The sequence below is a fragment of the Thalassophryne amazonica genome, chromosome 14 (assembly GCF_902500255.1).
Source record: "Thalassophryne amazonica chromosome 14, fThaAma1.1, whole genome shotgun sequence".
NCBI classification, from domain to species: domain Eukaryota; kingdom Metazoa; phylum Chordata; class Actinopteri; order Batrachoidiformes; family Batrachoididae; genus Thalassophryne; species Thalassophryne amazonica.
In genome coordinates this window covers 67,777,766-67,802,932 of record NC_047116.1, presented here as the reverse complement: position 1 = coordinate 67,802,932, position 25,167 = coordinate 67,777,766, and the positions used below count along the sequence as shown (strand labels likewise).

General features: G+C 40.6%; 1 protein-coding gene across 1 annotated transcript in view; it reads right to left on the bottom strand.

The window, feature by feature from the left end:
- Window positions 1–705: 705 nt before the first annotated feature.
- rab3gap1 (RAB3 GTPase activating protein subunit 1) overlaps window positions 706–25,167 on the bottom strand; it is a 146,880-nt gene continuing 122,418 nt past the window's right edge. Inside the window, exons 19-24 of the mRNA XM_034186125.1 lie at window positions 23,662–23,889; window positions 13,255–13,351; window positions 12,443–12,546; window positions 11,095–11,210; window positions 9,486–9,588; window positions 706–2,018 (exon numbers count right to left, since the gene is read on the bottom strand). Coding sequence (XP_034042016.1) covers window positions 1,770–2,018; window positions 9,486–9,588; window positions 11,095–11,210; window positions 12,443–12,546; window positions 13,255–13,351; window positions 23,662–23,889 — 897 coding nt within the window. The 3' untranslated portion in view covers window positions 706–1,769. The remainder of the gene's footprint in view (window positions 2,019–9,485; window positions 9,589–11,094; window positions 11,211–12,442; window positions 12,547–13,254; window positions 13,352–23,661; window positions 23,890–25,167) is intronic.

The window sequence follows — 25,167 nt, the reverse complement described above, 5'->3', positions numbered from 1 at the left end:
GTTCCATTAGATTTGTCTAATTACAAAGATTGTCCACTGGCCTGTAAATCCTAACTGGGTGCACTCAAAAAAGCCAACATGGTTGTTGTTGGTTTTTATGTTACAGGAATGTAAATCTACTGTAGCTTCTACAATATAAAATCAAGTTTTATGGTTGAACACATTCAAATCATGTAGTTTTAACATGACATGCAACAACTTAAAATTTAACTTGTTCAGTGAACATAAAATTATGGAAGTATTTCCACCAAAGTAAAATGCGTTAACGTAGAAAGAAACAATTTTGCTGAGTGACCTAAAACGAAATTTTTTGGGCATGTGTTGCTGTTACTTAACTACCATGGGTCAGGCCAACTAGATTTGTAAGGGCAACTGTAACATTTACAAATCTAGTTGGCCTGAACAATGGTAATTAAGTAACAGTAATGCAAATTCATCATGTTGACCCAACAAATTTACACTTAGATCACTCAGCAAAATTGTTTCTGGCTACGTTAAGGCATTTTACGTGAGTGGAAATACTTTACATAATTTTTTAATGTTCACTGAGCAGGTTATTTTATTTATTTATTTATTTGTTTGAGTGTGTAATATTTTGTTAAACCCCTTTGGGATGTCTTCTGTTATAATGCAGACGGTTCTGTCCTCACTTTTGAAGTTTGAGAATGAAGAGTCCACGTCAGAGATAAAAACCACACAACAAAATGGAATTACAGAACATTGTTTAATCTGAAGAAGTATTAAACAATAACCTCAAAACATCAACGTGAAGGACGTCAGCACTTTAAAGCACAGCCACATTGATTCTAAGCACCCAACTGAGTCAATCTGGGAAGAATTTCTCACTGCAAAACAGTTCCAGAGCCAAGAAAACGCTGCAAAAATGAACAATACAGAGGTGAGAGATTGTGGGTCATGTTTCATAATTAAAGTCAAATGCTTCTCAGTGTTTTTTCTTTATTCCAGCTGCTGTGTGGTGGATGGGGACTGATCCGTTCCTCTCCACATTAAAGATCCAGAACAGTGCCATACAGGTTTCCCTGGCAACCAGCGCCCTCAGCAGGTAGTTTTACTCAGCAGGAGCTCCTCCCGTTCAAGCGGATCACCTGTGACATCACCTGCTGAGGCGGTCAGAAGGCTGGAAGACCTGCTGTGTCTTACTCACCTTTGGTCCACTCCCATCATCACTCAGTTACATCAGTTTTCTGCCTGCTCACACATTTAAATAAGAATCACTGCATCACATGATTACATCTAATGGTGTTCGAACAGAAAGTAAAAATAAAGCCTAAATGTTGGACAGTGAGAGTGGCAGTAAAGAGTCACGACTCAGAAACACGGGACATGGATCAGGCTGTTGAAGAGGTTTTACTCTCACCCACCTTTAATGTTCTGATGTGGCAGAACCGAACCCCGCAAGGTGTGAAATCAGACAGTCAGAATGGAGACATTGCAGGGCCTTTTCAGTGAGTGGATCATGACCTCTGAGACGCTGACATTACTGAGCACTATGTTGTCCATTCTGTCTCTAAGCGCATCCTACTGAGCACTTTAACAAACAGTCAATGATGGAGAATAAAACTGTGGCTCTCTTTAGCCTTCTTTCTGTCCATTATCATGACTTATTTTTAAACTTCGTCCCACACGTCAGCAAAAGCGTGATATTCAAAAGCTAATTAATGGAGTTACCAAGACTTGAACTGTTTTTCCACTGCACACACGGCAGCAGTGGAAATGACATTCAGTCTAAATGTAGCATGCCTTGAGCCTCAGAAGAAAGACGTGTCTGCAGAGAAGGCCCCGGCCAGCCTGAACTCATCCTTCATCAGCACGCAGAAGAGCCTCTGGGGCAGAGCCGTGGAGTACGGCGCCGGCCGCGGCACACACGTGCGTAACAGAATCTCCCGGCCTGCTGGAGGAGGGAAGTCAGGCACGTTGCTTCCTCCTCCTGTCACATTTCCATCTTCAGTCCTAGGCATAGGGTCCAAATCTTCTTCCAGCGGAGCCAGGAGGGCAGCCTATGGGCAGGGAGGAAGTGAAATCCAGTGCAACAGAAGAAAATCACCAGCAGTCATTATGCTGACATCTGCCTGAAACTTTAAAAGCTACACATGTACCACAAAAATGAAAGAAATGATTGTAAATACTAGGTCTATCATATTTTCTGGTGTATAAGCCATGTTTTTTTTTTAACGTTTGGGAGGTCCCGTGACACACACACACACACACACACACACACACACACACACACACACACATACATATATATATATATATACACATATACGTATGTTATAATTTTAATTATTATTACATTAACCTTCCCAGGAATCAAAGCACTAAGCAAAATAAAGTTGAGTAATAATAGAATACTAAGTGTTTGTTTTGGGGTCGGTACAGCAGATCAGAGGTGGATCTGCAGGAAACTCCAGAAGCAATGGAAGAGTTCATTAGTGCAGTGATTCTCAACCGGGGTGCCGCGGCACCCTAGGGTGCCGTGATCGATCGTCAGGGGTGCCGTGGGTATTTTTCATATTCGCGATTATTTTTTATATTCGCGATTACCGTGAATTATTTATTTTATCCACAAAACATAAAACGACTCAGAATCTGACGTCATTGTGCTGCAGCCTCGCTCTCGTCTTAAGGCGGGACAATAAGGAGGCTGACGGCCGATTAAAACAGTGCCGTCTTCTTCAAAAGCCATCTAAAATGCGGAGCTGTCGGTGTGTGTGTGTGTGTGTGTGCGCACGCGCGCGGAGTTAACAGGCTGCAGACTGTGAGGGAGGGGGGGGGGGGGGGTGAGGGAGGGGAGGGGGTGGGTGAGGGAGGGGGTGGGTGAGGGAGGGGAGGGGGTGGGTGAGGGAGATTCCTGAATGCAGGCGCGACACGTTCAGTGCGCAGCGAGCGCGGAGTAGAGAGAGGATTTTAACCTTGAGTGAATGTTAACAAAACGGAAACGTGAAGCTGCCTCTGAACTTTCTCTAAAGGTGTGATTCTGCCGTTACCGTCCTGTTCACACCATGTGCGCGTCCTATGCTGAATTTATGAGATCATGAGATGAAATAAACGGTCAAATATCTTTAAAAACATATTTAAAAAATGAGAATATATGAATGAACTGAGCCACAAAAAAAAAAAAACAATGTTCAGACGCACAGATCACAAAAAGCAGGTGAGAACTCTGAACTTTAACAGCTGTTATTTTCCAAAGGTATTTATTTGTTCAATCTTGAGCTTAATGCAGTGTTTAAGCACAAAACGTGACTGATGAGGAGAAACAATTTCAGAAATGCAACAGAAACAACCACAAATCAGAAAAAGTTGGGACTGTATGTAAAATGAAGATAAAAATAAAAATGTTGCACCATTCCCAGTTTCTCCACTCACAGAAGCCAAACGTTCTTCCAGAGTTGTGTAATTATACTACAATAGTAGAATATAAAGAAGGGGGGAAAAAAAAAAAAAAAATAGACAATATATTCGTCAATCGCAATTATTTGTCTGACAATCGTCTCAAGAAATTCCTAATCGTGACAGTCCTACTTGAGATCAGAGCGCAAAATGCTTGAGGATTTTCGAAATGCGGTGTTTTCGGTATCGATTTTCTATTGCAATAATTGGGTTTTGCGCAAAACCAGAGGTAGCAGCATTATAATATTATTTTGGTTGGTGGTGTGCCGCAGGATTTTGTAAATATAAAAAGGGTGCCGCGGCTCAAAAAAGGTTGAAAAACACTGCATTAGTGTGTAAAAAAAAAAAAAAATTCATAAAAGTATAAAAAGCACACATACAAATACATCAATAAATAAGCAAAATTGATACTTGCATGGAAGTTTATTTTATTTATTCATTATTTAGTAATTTAATTTAAAACTTTTTATTTTTCAATTTATGGGCAATCAAGCAGAATCTCTTTTTTAGATGATGTTTATCCTAGTCTTTTCTGCCTATTCACCCTATTGAAATATCCCATAATCCCTTGTACGACAGAGAGGCTCTGCAGTCAAAACTACATGGAGAAACCACATGATGACAATTGAAAATGAACCTTATACTACCAAAATGTACATTTTTATGTCTTTCATAAGAGAACTTGATAAAACAAATATTCCAAATATTCCATGTCTGCTATGTTTAACCTGCGTGGAACATCATAAATGTAAACCAAATTTCAGAGATCTTATATATATTACTCTGGAACAAAGAGCACAAACAGTGTTGTAAAGGACAATAAGCAGGGTGTTAAGAGCAAACTTCACTTTCCCCTAGAACATGAACTGGAAGCAATTGCGGCTCAAAGCATTTCCTACTGGAAATAACGGAGCAACAACCTGAGATTCTCCAATGTGTACATTAAACAAACACAGTAACAACGTCTAAAAACCTATATAATATATTCACAAGAGTTTTAGTCACAATATACAAAGAGTTTTACCTTGCAATGTTAACGCTGTTGTCCGTGTGCAGCGGTTAACTTGCACTGTTATCTCACTGTCTCAATGCATTTGTCAATGTTAATGACATCTCACAGAGCGGCAAACTCTGGCATTTTGAGGGATTTTACGGAATTTGAAGCCTCAATAGGGCAAATGAAGTTGCAGGAAATGGCTTCCATCGGTATGTTAAAAAAGAAAAGTGCTACAGCTTCTCCTCCATTTGAATAATAATAATAAAAAAAAATCCTCCAGTGACACCCCCCCCCAACCAAACACCATCATGGGGAGAGCGCTGATCTGCATGGTGATTTCGGACAAGTACACAACAATATGAAAAATAGTCCCAAATTATAGAGCTACAGAAAATGCTGTAACTTATGCTCTGGAAATACAGTGAGTGACTCTGGATGAGGTGCACAATTATCAACCATTACGTTTGTAAATCTACAAATGCAGCATTAAAGTATGAAGCAGTTTGGCAGAGTCAGTCCAGCATCCAAACCTAATGATGCATAGTTAGAGAAATAACTACAACTCTAGTTACTTTGGACAGATTGTTAACCCTCTGAACCCTAAGCACTTAGACTCATTTTTCAGTCTACCTGCAACATTTGCACCTCGATGGAAACAGGACAACCACAGCTACAGTCAGGATGCCATTGTAACATAGTTATAATGTTAGAAATCATAAAAGAAGGAAAAACAACAAATCCTACATTGAATTTTCCTATAACATATTTTACAAAAACTGAAAATGACTAAATCTATGTACATCAGCATTTTTCTGAGTTGCTGAGACTTCAGATGCTGCACAGACACTGTACAGTAAGTACAATTGTATTTACATAATCAATGACAAAATGCGGAGGGGTTAAGATGGCTGTAACAGCACCACAACAGACATGCTGTTAAATACACGTACGCGGGTGAGCTGTGGCAATGGAGCAGCTCAGCCGCCACCACACACACACACAACAGAGCTGGTGTAAAAGAGCCATCATACAGAGTTGTAGGGCTGATGCGACAGCTGAGGATGTGCTAAATTGATTAGTAATTTCAAATTTAATGGATATTGCTATTTTTCCAGGATATCGTGTTTATTTATTTATTTATTTATTGCTGTTGTTAAGAACATATTTCTGGATGTGCATGGGTTTTTACTGGCCTAGTGGTTTGCCAGGCCTGAACTATTATCAGGGAGACACCACACTGAGGGCCACCAAAGGGACTGAGATGGCAGAGAAAGTGACTGTCAGTGTAGGAGAGTCAGCAGACCAGTATCCCTTAAATATCACCAAGTGGGAAAAGGGAAGTGCAAAAATGGAATCGCCAAGAGGAGGTGATGGGTAAACACAGTGTCAAGGAGAAGAATGTGGAAGGACAGATGAAAGGCTGTGATAAATAGTTATTTTAAGAAGGATGGACATGATTAGGAATGAAAATATGTGAGGGACAGTGCTGACCGTACAGCTTGGAGAGAAAGTGAAAGAGGAAAAATTAAGATGGTTTGGGCATATACACAGAAGGGACCTGGGGTATACAGGGAGAAGGATGCTGAGGATGGAGCCACCAGGCAGGAGGAGAAAATGGAGGCCTAAGAGGATAAGATGCAGAAGACACAATACAACCCATGGCAGTAATTATGGAATCACCGGCCTCGGAGGATGTTCATTCAGTTGTTTAATTTTGTAGAAAAAAAAGCAGATCACAGACATGACACAAAACTAAAGTCATTTCAAATGGCAACTTTCTGGCTTTAAGAAACACTATAAGAAATCAGGAAAAAAAATTGTGGCAGTCAGTAACGGTTACTTTTTTAGACCAAGCAGAGGGAAAAAAATATGGAATCACTCAATTCTGAGAAATAAATTATGGAATCACCCTGTAAATTTTCATCCCCAAAACTAACACCTGCATCAAATCAGATCTGCTCGTTAGTCTGCATCTAAAAAGGAGTGACACACCTTGGAGAGCTGTTGCACCAAGTGGACTGACATGAATCATGGCTCCAACACGAGAGATGTCAATTGAAACAAAGGAGAGGATTATCAAACTCTTAAAAGAGGGTAAATCATCATGCAATGTTGCAAAAGGTGTTGGTTGTTCACAGTCAGCTGTGTCTAAACTCTGGACCAAATACAAACAACATGGGAAGGTTGTTAAAGGCAAACATACTGGTAGACCAAGGAAGACATCAAAGCGTCAAGACAGAAAACTTAAAGCAATATGTCTCAAAAATCGAAAAATGTACAACAAAACAAATGAGTTCCAATAAGATTCATCAATCAATCAATCAATTTTTTTATATAGCGCCAAATCACAACAAACAGTTGCCCCAAGGCGCTTTATATTGTAAGGCAAGGCCATACAATAATTATGTAAAACCCCAACGGTCAAAACGACCCCCTGTGAGCAAGCACTTGGCTACAGTGGGAAGGAAAAACTCCCTTTTAACAGGAAGAAACCTCCAGCAGAACCAGGCTCAGGGAGGGGCAGTCTTCTGCTGGGACTGGTTGGGGCTGAGGGAGAGAACCAGGAAAAAGACATGCTGTGGAGGGGAGCAGAGATCGATCACTAATGATTAAATGCAGAGTGGTGCATACAGAGCAAAAAGAGAAAGAAACAGTGCATCATGGGAACCCCCCAGCAGTCTACGTCTATAGCAGCATAACTAAGGGATGGTTCAGGGTCACCTGATCCAGCCCTAACTATAAGCTTTAGCAAAAAGGAAAGTTTTAAGCCTAATCTTAAAAGTAGAGAGGGTGTCTGTCTCCCTGATCTGAATTGGGAGCTGGTTCCACAGGAGAGGAGCCTGAAAGCTGAAGGCTCTGCCTCCCATTCTACTCTTACAAACCCTAGGAACTACAAGTAAGCCTGCAGTCTGAGAGCGAAGCGCTCTATTGGGGTGATATGGTACTACAAGGTCCCTAAGATAAGATGGGACCTGATTATTCAAAACCTTATAAGTAAGAAGAAGAATTTTAAATTCTATTCTAGAATTAACAGGAAGCCAATGAAGAGAGGCCAATATGGGTGAGATATGCTCTCTCCTTCTAGTCCCTGTCAGTACTCTAGCTGCAGCATTTTGAATTAACTGAAGGCTTTTTAGGGAACTTTTAGGACAACCTGATAATAATGAATTACAATAGTCCAGCCTAGAGGAAATAAATGCATGAATTAGTTTTTCAGCATCACTCTGAGACAAGACCTTTCTGATTTTAGAGATAAATAAAGATTTTAGAGATTTTAGAGATTCATAAAGATGACTGCCTGAAGAGAACATGTAAATTTCCACAGTCATTGATGATATAGGGCTGCATGTCAGGTAAAGGCACTGGGGAGATGGCTGTCATTACATCATCAATAAATGCACAAGTTTACGTTGATATTTCTTATCCCATCAATTGAAAGGATGTTTGGGGATGATGAAATCATTTTTCAAGATGATAATGCATCTTGCCATAGAGCAAAAACTGTGAAAACATTCCTTGCAAAAAGACACATAGGTTCTTTTGTTTTTCATGATTCCATAATTTTTTTCTCAGAATTGAGTGATTCCATATTTTTTTCCCTCTGCTTGGTCTAAAAAAGTAACCGTTACTGACTGCCACAATTTTTTTCCCTTGATTTCTTATCGTGTTTCTTAAAGCCAGAAAGTTGCCATTTGAAATTACTTTAGTTTTGTGTCATGTCTGTGATCTGCTTTTTTTCTACAAAATTAAATAACTGAATGAACATCCTCTGAGGCCAGTGATTCCATAATTTTTGCCAGGGGTTGTAATTTTGGACCTTAGTGAAAATGGGAAATGATCCTATACCCAGTCATTGTTTACAAGCCATTAGATGTTTAAAACAGCACATTGCTGTAGACACAGGACTTCAGTCTAGCAAAATAGGCCTTAAGTTGTTTATCTTTTCCAAATGTTGATAGAGCACTGAGCAAGGGCAAGTGAAAATGTGCATAAAGGAGTGAAAGCAACCCGTGCATGCCGCCTAATTGTGACATTATGTCTCGTTTGCATTCAATTCGCACGTACGTTTTATTTATCTTACTAGGTCTTATTCTATTTCTTCTTTTACTTCCATGTATTTTATGTATCTTATTTTTGTTTTATTCGTGTGTTTGTATGAATGTTTTATGACTGTTTTTTTTTTTGTCTTTTTTGTGCTGGTGAGCCAAAGACAATTTTCCACATCGGTGGACAATAAAGAATTATTCTATTCTATTCTATTCCTTTTCATTCCATTTCAATTCCTTTCCACTGACCACGGACAATAAGATATGTAAGATATGTATTTAATGGGTGACAAAATATAATGAATTTAGACAGTAAACTACAACTAAGCAACAACCTGAAACAAGACTGTATCATTATAATCAGTGAACCAGAAAATATTCTGAAGCAGATAAAATGTGATCAGTTTTAATATATGCACCATGGAATCAGTCCATTAATCAGTTGTTAACAGATATTTTTTTGTGACTCATTTCCCCCCATTTCCATTTCTTGGCTTGTCAGAAGGATTAGGATGGTTGAAACTAATAACCTAATAAAAAAAAAAGTTTGGTTGAACTCAAGAAATATGGAGACATTATCAAAATGGGCCATATTGTGCAAAATGTTTTACATGTTTTCTAAAAGTGTTAATTAGGGTTGTGGGTATGCCAGTGTCGTGAAACTATATGTCTGAGAATGCACCAAACACTGTCTTAAGAAATTTTGGGCTGCACCTGGACAAAATGGAAGCCAAGGACAGGTTACATTTTGGCACAGGTACAGACAAAGGGCCTTGTAAATCTTAGTGGAAATGTTGTGTCTTACCTGGAACAGAAGTTATCATGTATTGTTATGGAAATGAAAAATAGGCAGTACTTGGAATCGTATTAGATTTTTAAAAACATTACAAGATGAAGTGTTTGTAGTTTCATTAATGCGCTTGCTGTTTGACAGACGAGAGCGTTATAGTTTGATACAGAGTTGCTGAACCGTGTAACCTTCCCTGTGTCCCACCAATCAGAGGACGTCAGAGTAACAGGATGCTTACCCTTTGAGCATTGACAAACAACCTATGGATGATGCTACCAGCCGGTCCTTGACAAGCTCCTATCACCATGACCTCTGGTTCCTCTAACAGGGAGCTCACAAACCTGCAGACATGAGGGGGCACATTTTATAACACTTTGAACATACGGTTATCACTGACATCAAAAATCTTAAAATATGTATTCACACCATCACTGCCTAATGCCAGATACTGAGATATATGGAGAACCAAACATGAATTGAGTCTAAATAAATAGATAATTGTATAAATAAATGTTCTATTTATTTATACTTTCATACATGTTTAGTCCACCAAAGTATAAATAAATGGATAAATACAGAAACGTATGAGGTTGGCTGTCTGCATAAAAAAACATTTCCTCCCTCGGCCAAATGAGGCAATTAAAATAAAGGGGCATGTCTGTACGCCTCCTGGTCCTCATGACTGATTTACCTTTTTCCTGGTGATCATTTTCTGTTGATAACATGTGGCATCATACATATGTGCGTGTGTCTCATTTAAAAGCAGGTAACACATATCCAGACACCTTTCTTGGAGGTATCATGTCAGGTGGTGTGGTGGATGCACCACATCAAAATACAAAACCACCTTGGGTACTTGGGTCCATTGTGATTTCTCAAAATTGGCCATCTACAGTTGTGTTCAAAATAACAGCAGTGTTTAGAAAAGTGAGTAAAACTCAAAATCTTTATAATTATTTTATTTCCATACATGCAAATGCATTGGGAACACTGTTCATTCTATTCCAAACCAAAACTTAAAGAAAGGTTTATCAAATTTGTTATTACTTAACAGAAAGTGAAGAAAAAAGGAATATTAGGTTGTTCAAAAAAATAAATAAAAAATAATAATAAAGCTTGTTCAAACACTCACTCCAGAACATTTACCAACGTAGTATTGAGCTCTATTAAATCTGTGGGCCCAGTATAGTGAGCTAATGACATTCATTCCACAGAATAGTAATTTTATATATTTAACAAAGAACAAAAAACTGATCGGCACAAACTAAAATAACAGGAAGCACAGCAGCTTTTGAAACATCAACACTCTGAGATAAAATCAAGGTCAAGTTTCCACTGAAGTGAGTGTGACTCGGAACACATTGAAGAACACCAGACCAACTGATAGTCTTCATGTTACAGAAACTGGAGATCAGCACGGAAATCACAAAATGTGCACTGATACAATCACAGCAGGTTCTGTAAGACAATAATTAATGATGCTTGAATTCTTGAGTTAATTTTATTTCATTGGTCTGAGGTAATCATTTGTCTCAAAATGTTTGCGCTGCACAAACCTATCAGATATTACAGGATACCAGACCTCTCAAGTCTCATACATTCGATGTGAGACTCAACATGTTGCTACACTCTCATGCTAATGCGTGACATTGTCTCCTATTTCACCATTATGGCCTGCAAGACAAAATTCGGGGGAAAATAACTCCTGCATGCATCTTAGCTTGAGAGCTTTGGTATACGCAACACTTTTTGTCTTATGAGGGCTTCAACAAACAAGTAACAAGCCCTGTGCTGAAATATTTTGTGTACTTTGGGGGTAGGGGCAACAACACAACTGTGCAACTTACTTCTCGAGGACCTCTGTAGCCGCTCCCTTCTTGGCCTCACCAACTGCAAACTTGGCCTTCAGTGAGCGTGCACGAGTGATGATATTCTCTATGGCCATCAGCTGTTTAATTAAATCCTTAAAAAAAATCAAAAAAAAAATCTAATACACATTGTCAGAAAAACAGCCCAACAGTAAATTTTTGACTTCACAAAAACCCCAAATCAGAAAAATGTGTCATGACATGGAAAATGCTCCCAACGAGAAACAACAAAAAAACAGCTATCCTCACATTTACTCTGACTTCTGTTTCATTGGAAACAATATGAACTCAGGAGATTTAATCTCGTATGTGGTCAACTTCATTTAATTTGTTAATATGCTGTACGTCCACTCCTGCATTTAACGCATTCAAAAAAAAAAAGCTGGGATGGAGGCAATTTTACATAAATAATATAAATATAAGGACAGAATAATCACTTTTACAGTCATTTTTCTGTTGACAAGTCAGGGGATGAATACATGTACATTTCTGAGTCACTGAATATGTCTCAGACTTCAATCACTAAGAAACACAAACAGTATGGAACGGTATAGTCAGCGTGTGTCAAGCAAGCAGTTCTCAATAACTGAACACACTGGAACGGGGCTAGTGAGGGAAGCCACCAAGACACCCAGACAACTCTGAAGGAGTTACAGGTTTCTGTGGTTGTGGATGGAGAAACTGCGCATTGTGCAACTTTTGTTGGAAGGTGATGGTCTAGTGGTTAAAGCGGTGAGATTACGACCAGAGGATCCTCAATTCAAATCCTCGTCAGATCTGAAAATCCCTTAAGGGATTAATTTGACAAAGTGTTTTGAGTTTCTGGTTCCGAAAAGCACCATATAAATGCAATTCATTTATTTCCTCGATGTCTGTTGCATCACCATTTATAGAGCTTCATGATGAAGTAGGATAGAGGAGGAATTTCTTAAAACGAACATGCAAAATTTCAGCTGCAGTCTGCTAGAAGGCACATGGAAAACCAGAGCTGAGATCTGAGCTGCTTTCCTTCTCTGCTCCAACATGAAGCTGTGAATAGAGATGAAAGACAAATGTTGGCACATTCCTACTTATTCAATCAAGTAGATGTGCACGTGATGTCATGCTGATCTGCAACATGCACCCACCAGCCATCCACATGGCTGAAAGGGTGAAATGGCTGTAATACAAATTTATGTAGAAATAATATCTGTCATGTGTACTTTTTAAACGTTGAATACCTTCAGGTAAATGGTAGGGAGTGCAGGAAAGTACTATAGTAGAAGAGTGATGTGATTTTTCCCCCAGTAAGTTTGACCATCTGAAGATGGACCCTGGCGTCACTGACCTCAGACTTGATGTACTCGTGACAGGGTTGGTGAAGCACTTTGCTTGCACGAGAGGTCGTTTGCTGAATGGCTGTTCTGACTGAGAGAATTCCTTCCACAGACTCTGTATACACAGGATACGAGACAACAAGAATGAGCTTGGAAAAATAACAGAGCACACAGTAGAATAACAGTTCATGCCATGTTTGTCTTTAAGCTAAGTGCAGCTGCTGCACGATAAGTATAACACAATGGCAAATGATACAAATAATAACTGTCATGTGACATACAAATCAGCAATCAAATGACAAGAATCGATTCAGACGTTATATAGTGCAGACTATTTCTAGCAGTGAAATGTTTGCACTGCACTTTGTACATTTCTTGCAGGTATATCTGTACAGCCCTGGAAAAAATACATCAACATTTAAAAACAAACTTGCAATGTGACTTCTTTGGCTGTCTGTGTGCGAGCCCTTTTCTGTTGTACTGAAGTTTGACCTTGACTGCCACACTAGAGGAGACTGAGGCCTAAATACGAGGTGCAGCTCCACCCTATGCACTACCCAACTGGAAACACACAGACATACGAATGGTTCATCAAAGAAACTCCATGTGAGTTTGAAGCAAATAAAATCTTTAATATTGACCGAGCCTGAGATCTCTGCTCAGAAGAGTGCAATTCTAAGAACAGCTCAAGATAACATGCGTGACCCTCTAACCCAATACATAGTCACTTTCCATTTAGTAAGACTGCACACAGATTTCTACATTTTACTACTGACTGAAGCAGATTTGATATCAGTGGTGTTGAACAGAAAAAAGTAATTACCCTCTTCCTTCAGTTTAAGAATAGCAGCATGGATTATGCAGGGTAATAGGCTGCAGGCCACATCTGCAGGTTTCATCACTGCCAAATAGTGCAGAACCTGAAAAAATTGTGGAAAATTTCATAAGGATCATTTCCTGTTTGTCTGGATATTTGAACAATAAAGTGTGTCCTGCTTTCATGCCATGTGCAAGGTTGTAAAGTGAACAGAGGTTATTCTTTTGAATGAGGTGATGGGCTTTGATTACTGTTTGGGGTCATAGGTGAATTCTGATCCAAAAGATAAGGCACGGGGCTTTATGGCTGTAGCAATTCACAGCCAGAGACAGAGCTCAATGAGACAGCCAGGAAGTCTGCTCAGGATCTCTATAGAGGCACCTTGACACAGGCACAAATTTGATCCCTGCACTGCTGCACAATTCATCGTACCAATGCATCCTGCTTTGTCCTGATTGACACCATGCTATATAAAATAATATCATTTCGTAGCCGATGACGCATTTGTTCACAGAACTTGGTTGATGAAATCAGTCTGTCATATATATATAATATAATAGATTGTTTCTGTGTAGGCTCTCAGTTGTCCAGGTGGTTTCCATAGTAGAGCAGCTTGAATCTTCGACTGGACTGGGTTGCTTGACGTGAGGACGTTTCGCTTCAAATCACACAAGCTTCCTCAGCTAAAATTCTTGCTCTGGTAGTCTGACTTCTGTCTTGACTCTTGTAGAGAAGAATAAACCAGAAGCCAACAAAAGCTGGAGTTTTTAACCTAACCAGACCCCTCCTACCGAGAGGCCGACTGCTATAGGCTAGTGAGGCTTGAGGAGTGTCTCTCCCTTATTTAGCAGGAGTAGGGGGAAAAACTACAGAGGATCTTCAGACAGCACAAAATCCCAGTTTACTTTAAACCGGTTAACACCTTGAGACAGAAATTAGTTCACCCTAAGGACAGGATCCCTAGTTACAAACAGAGCAATGTAGTGTATTATATCAGATGTAAGGAAAACTGTAATGAACACTACATAGGTGAGACTAAGCAACCTTTAAACAAGAGGCTATATCAGAACCGCAGAGAGGTCGCCAGTGGACCTCAGTCTGCAGTTCATCTCCACCTGAAAGACACTAACCACACGTTTGAGGACAAGGAAGTTAAAATCTTAGCCAGAGAGAAGAAATGGTTTGAGAGAGGTGTCAAGGAAGCATTCTTTGTAAAACAGTTGAAACCCAGCCTTAACCGGGGGGCGGGTCTCAGACACGCTTTGTCCCCTGTTTACAATGGGGTACTCAGGTCAAAGCAGTTTCAGTCTTTTGTTCATGGTAATGAGTCATTCACGTCATCAGGAGAGTCGTCAAGGGAGCCATCAGGGGAGGCTTCCATCCCATCATTAGGAGAGTGCTAACTAGAGCACAGTAGGTGCTAATTAGAGCTATTGTTTAGTCACTAGCAGTCTGCCTCTCGGTAGGAGGGGTCTGGTTAGGTTAAAAACTCCAGCTTTTGTTGGCTTCTGGTTTATTCTTCTCTACAAGAGTCAAGACAGAAGTCAGACTACCAGAGCAAGAATTTTAGCTGAGGAAGCTTCTGTGATTTGAAGCGAAACGTCCTCACGTCAAGCAACCCAGTCCAGTCAAAGATTCAAGCTTCTCTACTATTATAATGGATTGGTAAAACAGTTGCATTTTTATTCCTTCTTATGAGTTAGATAATGTATCTGTAAAGTTATGTTTATTATAGATGTAACATCTCTTCATAATCTAATTTCAGGTTCGGATGCCCTGCACACAATGACACACAAAGTTTTCTAATAAATTGCGCAATGTTCACGACTAGTTCATGGAATTAATGCATGCCACAAGTTTTGTACATTTCACCACACGTTTACTCATTGGCACAAAAGACTGCGTGCCAGTGCACAGATGAAATTCCTGCAAGTGTCAAGGTGCCTTAAATATTCAGTGTTTATCACCAATAGTCCATTGTTACATTTTTAATGCTCAGTAGTGCGTAAATCTAGCATGACTAAGCGTGAGCTCCCATCTCTGCTGTGAATTGCCTATTCGTCCAAAACACGCACGAGGAGAGGTTCTCGCAGCTTATTCCACAGGGCGCTGTTATACTATGATCGCCCACAATCCAAAAAAGTGCTAAAACCAGATGAAACAACTTAATCCAACTTGCCACCTAACAGGCTGGTTTACAAAGTGCAGAACTGTCCATTTGCCTCAAAACAAAAGTAAACTGCGCCCTCAGCCAGAGGTTCAGCTGCTCTCAGTGCACATTTTATTGCACCTGAACACTTGAAAAATATTGACTTGGTATTTTCTTCTTTCTTTTGACTACTGGAGCAGTAGACTTTAATGTTTTTGATGAATGAATGAGACACTGTGTTTTTATAACTTTCTGCAAACTTCCTGATACTGTAGAAAACTCTGCTGTTTTTCCAGATTTCCTCCCAAATACAGCTACCATTTGTGTAAGGACATTTGAGTCAAGACATTAATTGTAGTTTCACACATGCTATTTTTTTTTTTACTATTTTACTGAATGATTTTTATGAATAATGCTGTGACAAAAATGTGTGCACAGTGTGTACAGGATTACTGTACACACTGACGGTGCCAATGTTATCTACTACATAATGTTTTATTGTTCTGATTGTCACATCTGGGACACGTTTATTATCCATAGAGTCAGTCATGTCCGTGTATTTACACGGAGGATGCATGCCGGCATTAAAAAAGTTGCTGCACCCCACGGCGTTCTGCACGAGTGACCTGCGTAGTACTCAGTGCGCATGTGGCAAACAATGTAACAACAATCTAACAGAGACCTCAAGGTCTGTGTGACGAGTGTACATCTACACAGTTGTACCCATTTCCTTGTATGACTTTAAAATCCCAGTAAAACAGTTCTTCAATTCATGCTATTATTGCTACAGAGATATTCATCTTTGTCTCAAAATCTCACAGAACTCTATTGAACAGATGAAGACTGTTCACAGAGCGGAACTGTTTTAACACAGGGTGGACGTACACAAAGTTCTGAGGTTTCACTGGTGAAGAACGCCCAAACACAGGAAATTCTCTTGCTCTGAGTGGCAGCAGTGATGACGAATGTGACAATTCATACTGGATAAGAACCTTGATATTGAACTTTGGATTCTAATGTAATGAATGTTACTTAAATGCATACAATAAAGTGTCATATAAAATGTAAATATAACACAATGCTAAAATAACCTCGGCCATATGAGCATTGTGTTCTTTATAATTTGCAGCTGTTTAATTAATTATTAAGATCATACTGTCTTACTCAATAAAGCCCCTCAATCAATCAATCAATCAGATCAGCTTTTTGGTTTTCCATGCAACCTAAAAATTAAGAGTCTGTGAATAAAATGTGTGTATTTTAATCTTTTCACTTGATTTGGATGGAAATAGTCTCAACTTAAAACTGAAAGTCTGCCAAATTAAAGGTGTGATAAGACAGTGAGGGCCCTTTTACACATAACACGAAGATGCAGAAATTGGAAGAAAATCCACAAACCAAAAACGAATTGGGGAACCACAAAACATTCCACCTGCTGTCAGGAGGGATGCATGGTTGGACAGATATGTACAATACCGCAGTGACGGTTTTGTGCATGCACATGGAAAGTCGAGGACACAGCAGCGGAGCAAAAAAATTTAAAACACCACAATTTATAATACTACCTGTTATAAAGAGCGGAGTTAGCCTCTGCCTAGATGTACACCAGGAAGTAATGAAATGACATGGATTACTGTTCTCTCTTTCATGTTTTACTTGAATTACCTGATGCGCTCGCCTCATGAAGAGCCGGCTGGCTCCTGTCTCACGAACAGCCAGGCTCTCACGTCATGAACACATCAGCCGGCATGGCGTGTCCATCACGCAGTGATCCACTGCAAATGTGATATGTGTTTTAATTATTACAATGTGGGGAAATCCCGAGATGACACGTGCCTCGCAGGGGTGTCCTGTGGGGTCATTTCCTGCATGGCACGATATTCACCAGCACTGGGGTGCACTGACGCAGTGGTCAGCTGAAGCAATATGTTTTAATTTATTCCCACGTGAGGACAGCATGCAGACGTCCATGCTTCACCGTAAAGTTATGTGAGGTCATATCCTACAAGCCACTACAGATGTTCCCCAGCTATGACTTGTGAGCAGAGATATCTGAACAGCTGCATGTTGCAGGGGACACGCCCACCTCTGTCAATGGACCTTGCAGCTCACAGAACAAAAAGGCTCACTCTCTGTTGCTTTGTTCTGTGATTTTTATTTTATGTATGTATTATTATGTGTTTGTCCTGCATCTGTCTGATGTCTGTGTTGTAATGTAACACCTTGAATGCACGGTCATGTTCAGCTGTCAGTCACTTGGCGGTCAGCTGACAGATGCTATATGTCCACAGCAAAGCGATCACACAAGAATGAGTTTATGCCTTCACCTTTGTTTTATTTAATTTCCACTCTTTCTGTCTTTCATGTAAACTACAGTTTACGTGGTGGAAGTGACATCAGCTGGCCCTGCCAGCTTCCATCCTTGCTGCGCGCTCAGATGATGGCCGGTCCACATGAGGGCATGAGCGCTCGCCCACACATGTGCATTGCGTGTTCTCCAGCTGAGCTACAGTACACAGCTCTCAGCTCTCCCAGCAACGCACTGTGCTGGACAGCGACTGGACTCCAGGACCTAAAGCCACAGCTGACAATGTTGGATTCAGGGTGTGTGTGTGTTTGGGGAGGGCGACACATTCCACAAGCTATTTGTGTTGGGGTGGGGGGAGGCGGATGATGACGACACACTCCACATGCTATTTGCGTGTGTGGGGTGGGGGTTCGGCACAGTTACACCCATGTGTGTTGCTTGATGACGCCACACTTGTGTTGCACTTAGACACTTTTCACAGACAGGTTGAATGTCGTCACCTGCTGTCTGCTCTTGTACCAGGTGTGTGAATAGCCCCACCTTTTCTGTGTCCAGCGAGTGGTGTTAGATGTTCGTGTGTGGCACCTGGAATTTGGCCGACAACTGCCGAGAGGGGGATCGAATGAGCACACGCAGGGCATTCAGTGTCTTTCGGCCACTTGTGTGCGTGAATGGTTGTAGTGACAGGTGTACGAGGCATTTGAGGCGGCTCCGACTTTTCACAAATGGCATGCAATTCCTCCTCAGTGCGCTAGTTGGCTTCAATCGTGTTATGTGTGAAGGGGCCCTAAGGACTGCTGTCAAACTACTGAACCAAACTAGATCCATGGAATGGTGAACTGTGTGCTTATGTTCCTCTACTCAAAATGGTACTCACAGCAGTGATTCCCGCTGACCGCTTTTTCAGTAATGCGTTAATCTTTCCAAGTCAGTAATCAGATTAAAGTTACTTCTCTGAGTCACTGTGTGTGACTATTGTTTTTGTATTGTAGGTGGATCGCAGCTTTAAAACTGGTATCTCATCGAGATGCAGCTGGAGGTCTGAACTGTCCACGTTCAGTGAGCTGCGAGCACAGCGCCACTGTGCAGCTCAGCACCGAGTTGAAAGCCAGCTGTCTCTCAAAGTGCGGTGACGCTCAGAAATATGGTTTTACAAAGACATTTTTATGTTTTTTTCTACAAAACTCTGTGCTGCTCTGTACGTCAATCATTAAAAAAAAACTGATCCGCAACCTGCAAATACTAACGCTTTTTTCCCACCCAAATGCACCCAACTCTCTTTCTGAGGACGACATGACGTACAGTGGGGTAAAAAAGTATTTAGTCAGCCTGTGATTGTGACGTTCTCCTACTTAGAAAGATGAGAGAGGTCTGTAATTTTCATCATAGGTACACTTTAACTATGAGAGACAAAACGAGAAAAAAAATCCAGGAAATCACATTGTAGGATTTTTAAAGAATTTATTTGTAAATTATGGTGGAAAATAAGTATTTGGTCAATAACAAAAGTTCAACTCAATACTTTGTAACATAATCTTTGTTGGCAATGACAGAGGTCAAACGTTTCCTGTAAGTCTTCACCAGGTTTGCACACACTGCGGCTGGTATTTTGGCCCATTCCTCCATGCAGATCTCCTCTGGAGCAGTGATGTTTTGGGGCTGTCGCTGCACAACACGGACTTTCAACTCCCTCAACAATTTTTTTTATGGGGTTGAGGTCTGGAGACTGGCTTGGCCACTCCAGGACCTTGAAATGCTTTTTACGGAGCCATTCCTTCGTTGCCCGAGCGGTGTGTTTGGGATCACTGCCATGCTGGAAGACCCAGCCACGTTGCAGTTTCAATGTTCTCACTGATGAAAGGAGGTTTTGGCTTAAAATCTCATGATACATGGCCCCGTTCATTCTTCCCTTAACATGGATCAGTCATTCTGTCCCCTTTGCAGAAAAACAGCCCCAAAGCATGATGTTTCCAGCCCCATGCTTCTCAGTAGCTATGGTGTTCTTGGGATGCAACTCAGTATTCTTCTTCCTCCAAACACGACGAGTTGAGTTTTTACCAAAATGTTCTATTTTGGTTTCATCTGACCACATGATATTTTCCCAATCCTCTTCAGCATCATCCATATGCTCTCTGGCAAACTTCAGACAGGCCTGGACACATACTGACTTAAGCAGGGGGACATGCCTGGCACTGCAGGATTTGAGTCCCTCTCTGCGTAGTGTGTGGCCTTTGTTACTTTGGTCCCAGCTCTCTGCAGGTCATTCATCAGGTCCTTCCGTGTAGTTCTGGGATTTTTGTTCACCGATCTCATGATCATTTTGACCCCACGGGATGACATCTTGCATGGAGCCCCAGATCGAGGGAGATTATCAATGGTCTTGTATGTCTTCCATTTTCTTACAATTGCTCCCACAGTTGATTTATTCACACCAACCTGCTTGACTATTGTAGATTCACTCTTCCCAGCCTGGTGCACATCTACAATTTTCTTCCTGGTGTCCTTCGACAGCTCTTTGGTCTTGGCCATGGTTGAGTTTGGAGTCTGACTGTTTGAGGCTGTGGATAGGTGTTTTTTATACAGATAATGAGTTCTAACAGGTGCCTTTAATACAGGTAACAGGTGGAGGACAGAAGAGCTTCTTAAAGAAGAAGTTACAGGTCTGTGAGAGCCAGAAATCTTGCTTGTTTGTGGGTGAACAAATACTTATTTTCCACCATAATTTACAAATAAATTCTTTAAAAATCCTATAATGTGATTTCCTGGAATTTTTATTCTCATTTTGTCTCTCATAGTTGAAGTGTACCTATGATGAAAATTACAGACCTCTCTCATCTTTCTAAGTAGGAGAACTTGCACAATCAGGGACTTTTTTACCCCACTGTAAAAACACTGAAAAAAAAACTTTCTTACCTGTCAGTCTGGTCATGTTTTTTTCCACAAATAAATGTAATCCATTCTTCTGTTCAAACAGTAAGCCAGGGGCAAATCCATACGGGAAAGGAGCATTGGTGGTGGTGGTGGTGGTGGGGGGGGGGTCTCACTGCAACAACCCTAGATTAAAGGTCCACTACTAATACTACTTATAATAATAATAATAATAATTTCAACTAAAATGTATTGAAAGAATTTAAATGTTAGAAAGAATTTAATAGTTACATTTATAAACAATGTAGGTTAGAAATTGTAAGTTTTACCATTACAAACAGTTAAATATGAGGTCAAGAAAGATGTCTTTATTTTATTTTTTATAAAACAAGTATTTATGCTCATTGAAGTCAAGATAGGTTGACTATAAAGTGAGTATTGGCAAAACAGGTTAACATTTTCATGTTGAGGTGGCGGGGGTGGGGGTGGGGGGTGTTGTCGGCAGCTCCAGACTGACAGTCAAAAATCACATGAAAGATTTTTGTCCCCCCCAAAAAAAAAAAATCTGGTACAAGCCTCATTCATAGCTGTTTTGAAATGCAATTCAAAACTCATTTTTTCAAATCCATTTTGTCCTGATTCTGGGTGTGTTTTATTACATCTGACATTTGACACCACATAAAATTCATATTTAAGTCAGGTGTACACAAAACATGCTTGTTCTGTGCTCTGGAAGGCAGTTCTATGCATGCTGTATGGATTTGGTAGCACTAACAAAACAAAGAAGGCAAGCTTCCTTCATCTTACACGCTGTCTCATTATTTGAAGAAAACTTACTCCATGGCTTCAGATTGTTGTAATAAGCAAGGCCATTTCACTACCCCCAATCGTGATTTGTTGATGTTACAACCAGTTCCATACAGGCTGCATGTGTGTACAATGTCAACAACTTCCACTTCCAGGCACTATGTCATTACTATTGCAACCAACGTAGATAAGATATAAAGTGATTGCTATATGGACAGACAGATCTGATCTGGTCACTTGTGATAATGTGGACAGTCAATCAGTGAGATCAGATTTGAAACAGATATGCAATAAATACAATAAAATTGAACTGGCAGTCTGAAGAACACCTCACTGGCTGAGGTAACTGATGCAGAGACGCATCAAAGTCACATAATCAAATTAAGCGGTCGTCCCATCAAATCCACCACACTGTGAGTTTACGTTTGAATGTGTGTTGAAAGTGCGGACTTCAAACTATGTACCAGTTTTTAAATTTTGTCACAACATGGACACACAGATCTGATCTGGTCACTTGTGATAATGTGGACAGTCAATCAGTGAGATCAGATTTGAAACAGATAAAGATTTGAAACAGCAATAAATATGATTTGAACTGGCAGTCTGAACAACATCTCACTCACTGGCTGAGGTAACTGGTTTTTAACCCCCTGAAGTCGTATGACATGGAGACGCGTCAAAGCCATATCACCGAATGAAGTTATTAACCAGAGGGTTAATAACACACAGTGCCCTATTTTGATGTATGTAAAAATGGGCTGCGCTGAGGGAGCAAATCCATTTGGAGGGTGTCAGAGCGTATGCTGCTATTTAAGTAGTGAGAAATACAGGCACAGATGCAAATTGGATGGGTTTACAAAGTTCATGACACACTGGGTGTATTGTAGTCTGAACATATCATCAAATTTCAGTAATGGCAGTGAGTTATGAAAAAACTTTTTTATGGTAAGTAGGTGGGACCAGAAGTACAGATGCAAAGTATCCATATGCAAAGGCTGAATACACCAAGGGGGGGGGGGGGGAACCTCTCCCAGGAAATCTTGACAGTCTACATGCTAAATATGATAAATGATGCATTGTTAGACTGATATTATTAAATGTATTAGAACAGTTTTTGCACTTTAATCATATTTGGATAGTAATATTGTTTTGTCTTATTTAAAAAATATTTTCAAAGCAGGACCTTTACTTTTTGTTTTATTATCGTGCTGTTACGAACTTCTGTCCAACTGGTGGCGGTGACAAGTTTGATAACCACCATTAAATTAAGCTGCTAACGTCACGCTAAGATAGCACTGACAATGTCTTCAGTAATGGGATCCACTTGCTGTTGTACCTTGATAATGATTAAATGTTTGGAGCGCTGGATAACTGCAGTGGATGTTTGTTAATTCTTGTTCTCACAACATCTTGATGTTCAATGGAGCAGCTACAAGACATGACACAAACACTCTGGGTTTTAAACATCCAAAACTTCATGACAGGAGGAAAATGTCTGATATTGGGGAGACCTCTACAGTCCCAAACAGAATTTCTTTAGAATCGTCTGAATTTCCTTCTCAGGTAATCTAGTGCTCTGTCAAATAAGCCAAACAAAACTAAAATATGGCCACAGGCACTATCAATTGCCCAGAAAATTATTTTCGGCTGAAAAACAGGGTTCCAGGGAATATCCGGAAAACTTTCCTCTCTGATGCCTTTAAAACAGATGCAGACCTGCGTGGTATTGAGGAAGCAGAGCAAGTGAAATTATTTTTGGCATATTAATGAATTAGGCACAGCAGAAAACAACCACAGACGTTTTTTTTCTGGCATGGGGCCTACAGTGTTCTCATTACGCTGTCATATTAATGTGTACGTGAGTATATGTGCAGGCAAAGTGTACGTGCATTGTGAAGTCGCTTTTTTCAGGTGTGTGAGACTGTTGCCGTCTTCATACAGCACTGCAATTTAGAGCAGGTTTTTTTGTGGTCTTTGGAGCAAGCAATTTCTGGTGAAGGATGATAGCAACACAAAAGTTCTGCACCTGACCGCACCTCATTTTTTGATCAACAAGTCCACATTCAGAGGATGAGGGCTCTGGGTGTAAAAATGACAATGGCAATGGGCGAAAAAACTGACAACACCTGCACTGGGTGTTGCATTGTACCGGGTGTAAGACAGCGATCACAGACATTTGTCCTGTTAGGACACTGCGTGTCCTATGCCTGATACAGACAACACAAATGTGGTTTGTGAAATAGTGAAGATGAAAATTCAGCAGACACCCGGTCAACGTTACCTTTTCAGCCTCCTTGGTATCATCAAAAAGCCGTCTCTGGCGGCGAGCAGGTGTGGCCCTGGCGGTCTCCCAAGTTTCTACCCACATGTTTCCTGGGATCTTCATTCTGGCACTAAGCTCTCCTTTTATCACTGTGTTACCCTTCTCATCCACTGTTTCTTCCTCTACAAAGTCCCTGGGTGAGTACCAGCGCAGAAAGTCCGCCAGAACACAGCCTGGGTTGGCTGCCTATGGAGAAACATCAAAAACCATTTACAGTGCAAGACAAGCCACTGGTTCAAAACAAATCTTCATGGACATAAGAATAACAGCTGCTATGCAACACAAAGAAAACAAGAGCAATCAGAGATTTATGATTTCAGATTGCTCAGTCTGACGTCTGTCAATCTGGATTGGATCACCTCCAAAATTTAATGGAGTCTTCCATATATATATATATATATATATATATATATATATATATATATACTTTACACAAGATTGTACATAATGGCGCAAGTCCCAAATAATACATGAAACATGCTATATCCAGTTTAAAACACGGTTACACTGTATAATTTTGGCCGATAATAGAGATTTTGACTCCACCGACTAATCACGAAAACACCCGCAGAGTTTTTTCGATCAAGGAAAACTCCTCTGTTGTGAAGTGTCTATGTGTGAACCACTTTGCTGCAGAGGGCGAGGGGTGTGCTGAGCTGAGGCGTGACTCTCTGAGACGAGAGTGTTCACATGAGTTTATGAGATTCCTGAATGTATTCCCCACTTAGCAGTTCTGTCCCTGATATTTGCAAAGCCGCTGTTTATTATTTCAGTGAACGCACCAGTGGAAGGGGGACACTCCATTGCGACCTGAATTAAACATTTGAGGAAGCGCCACATTAAAAAAACGCAAGGATTTTTTTAACTAAGACAAACAAAACCAGCCAGGTATGATGATTTACCAAGACTACGAGGTCTATTAGATAAGAAACTGACACTTTTATTTTTTTTTTAACTATATGGATTTGAATGACGTGCAATTACACCAATCATGCTTGAACCCTCGTGCGCATGCGTGAGTTTTTTCACGTGTGTCGGTGACATCATTTCCCTGTGGGCAGGCCTTGAGTGCGATGTGGTCCCGCCCTCTCGGCTGAATTCCTTTGTTTCACACGCTGCTCGAGACGGCGCGCGTTGCTTTATCAAAATTTTTTCTGGACCTGTGAGAAATATCCGAGTGGACACTATTCGAGAAATTTAGCTGGTTTTTGGTGAAAAGTTTAACGGCTGATGAGAGATTATGGGGTGTTTCTGTCGCTGTAAGGACGTCCCACGGAGCGGGACATCGCGCAGCGCTTCCAGGCGCCGTCGTCGGCCTGTTTCGACCTGAAAACATCCTAATTTAAGGCTTAATTCACCCAGGACGTCGTGAGAGAACAGAAGATTCAGAAGAGGCCGGCATGAGGACTTTATGCGGACATTCCACTGTTTAAGGACATTTTGTAATGAAAGACGTGCGCGCAA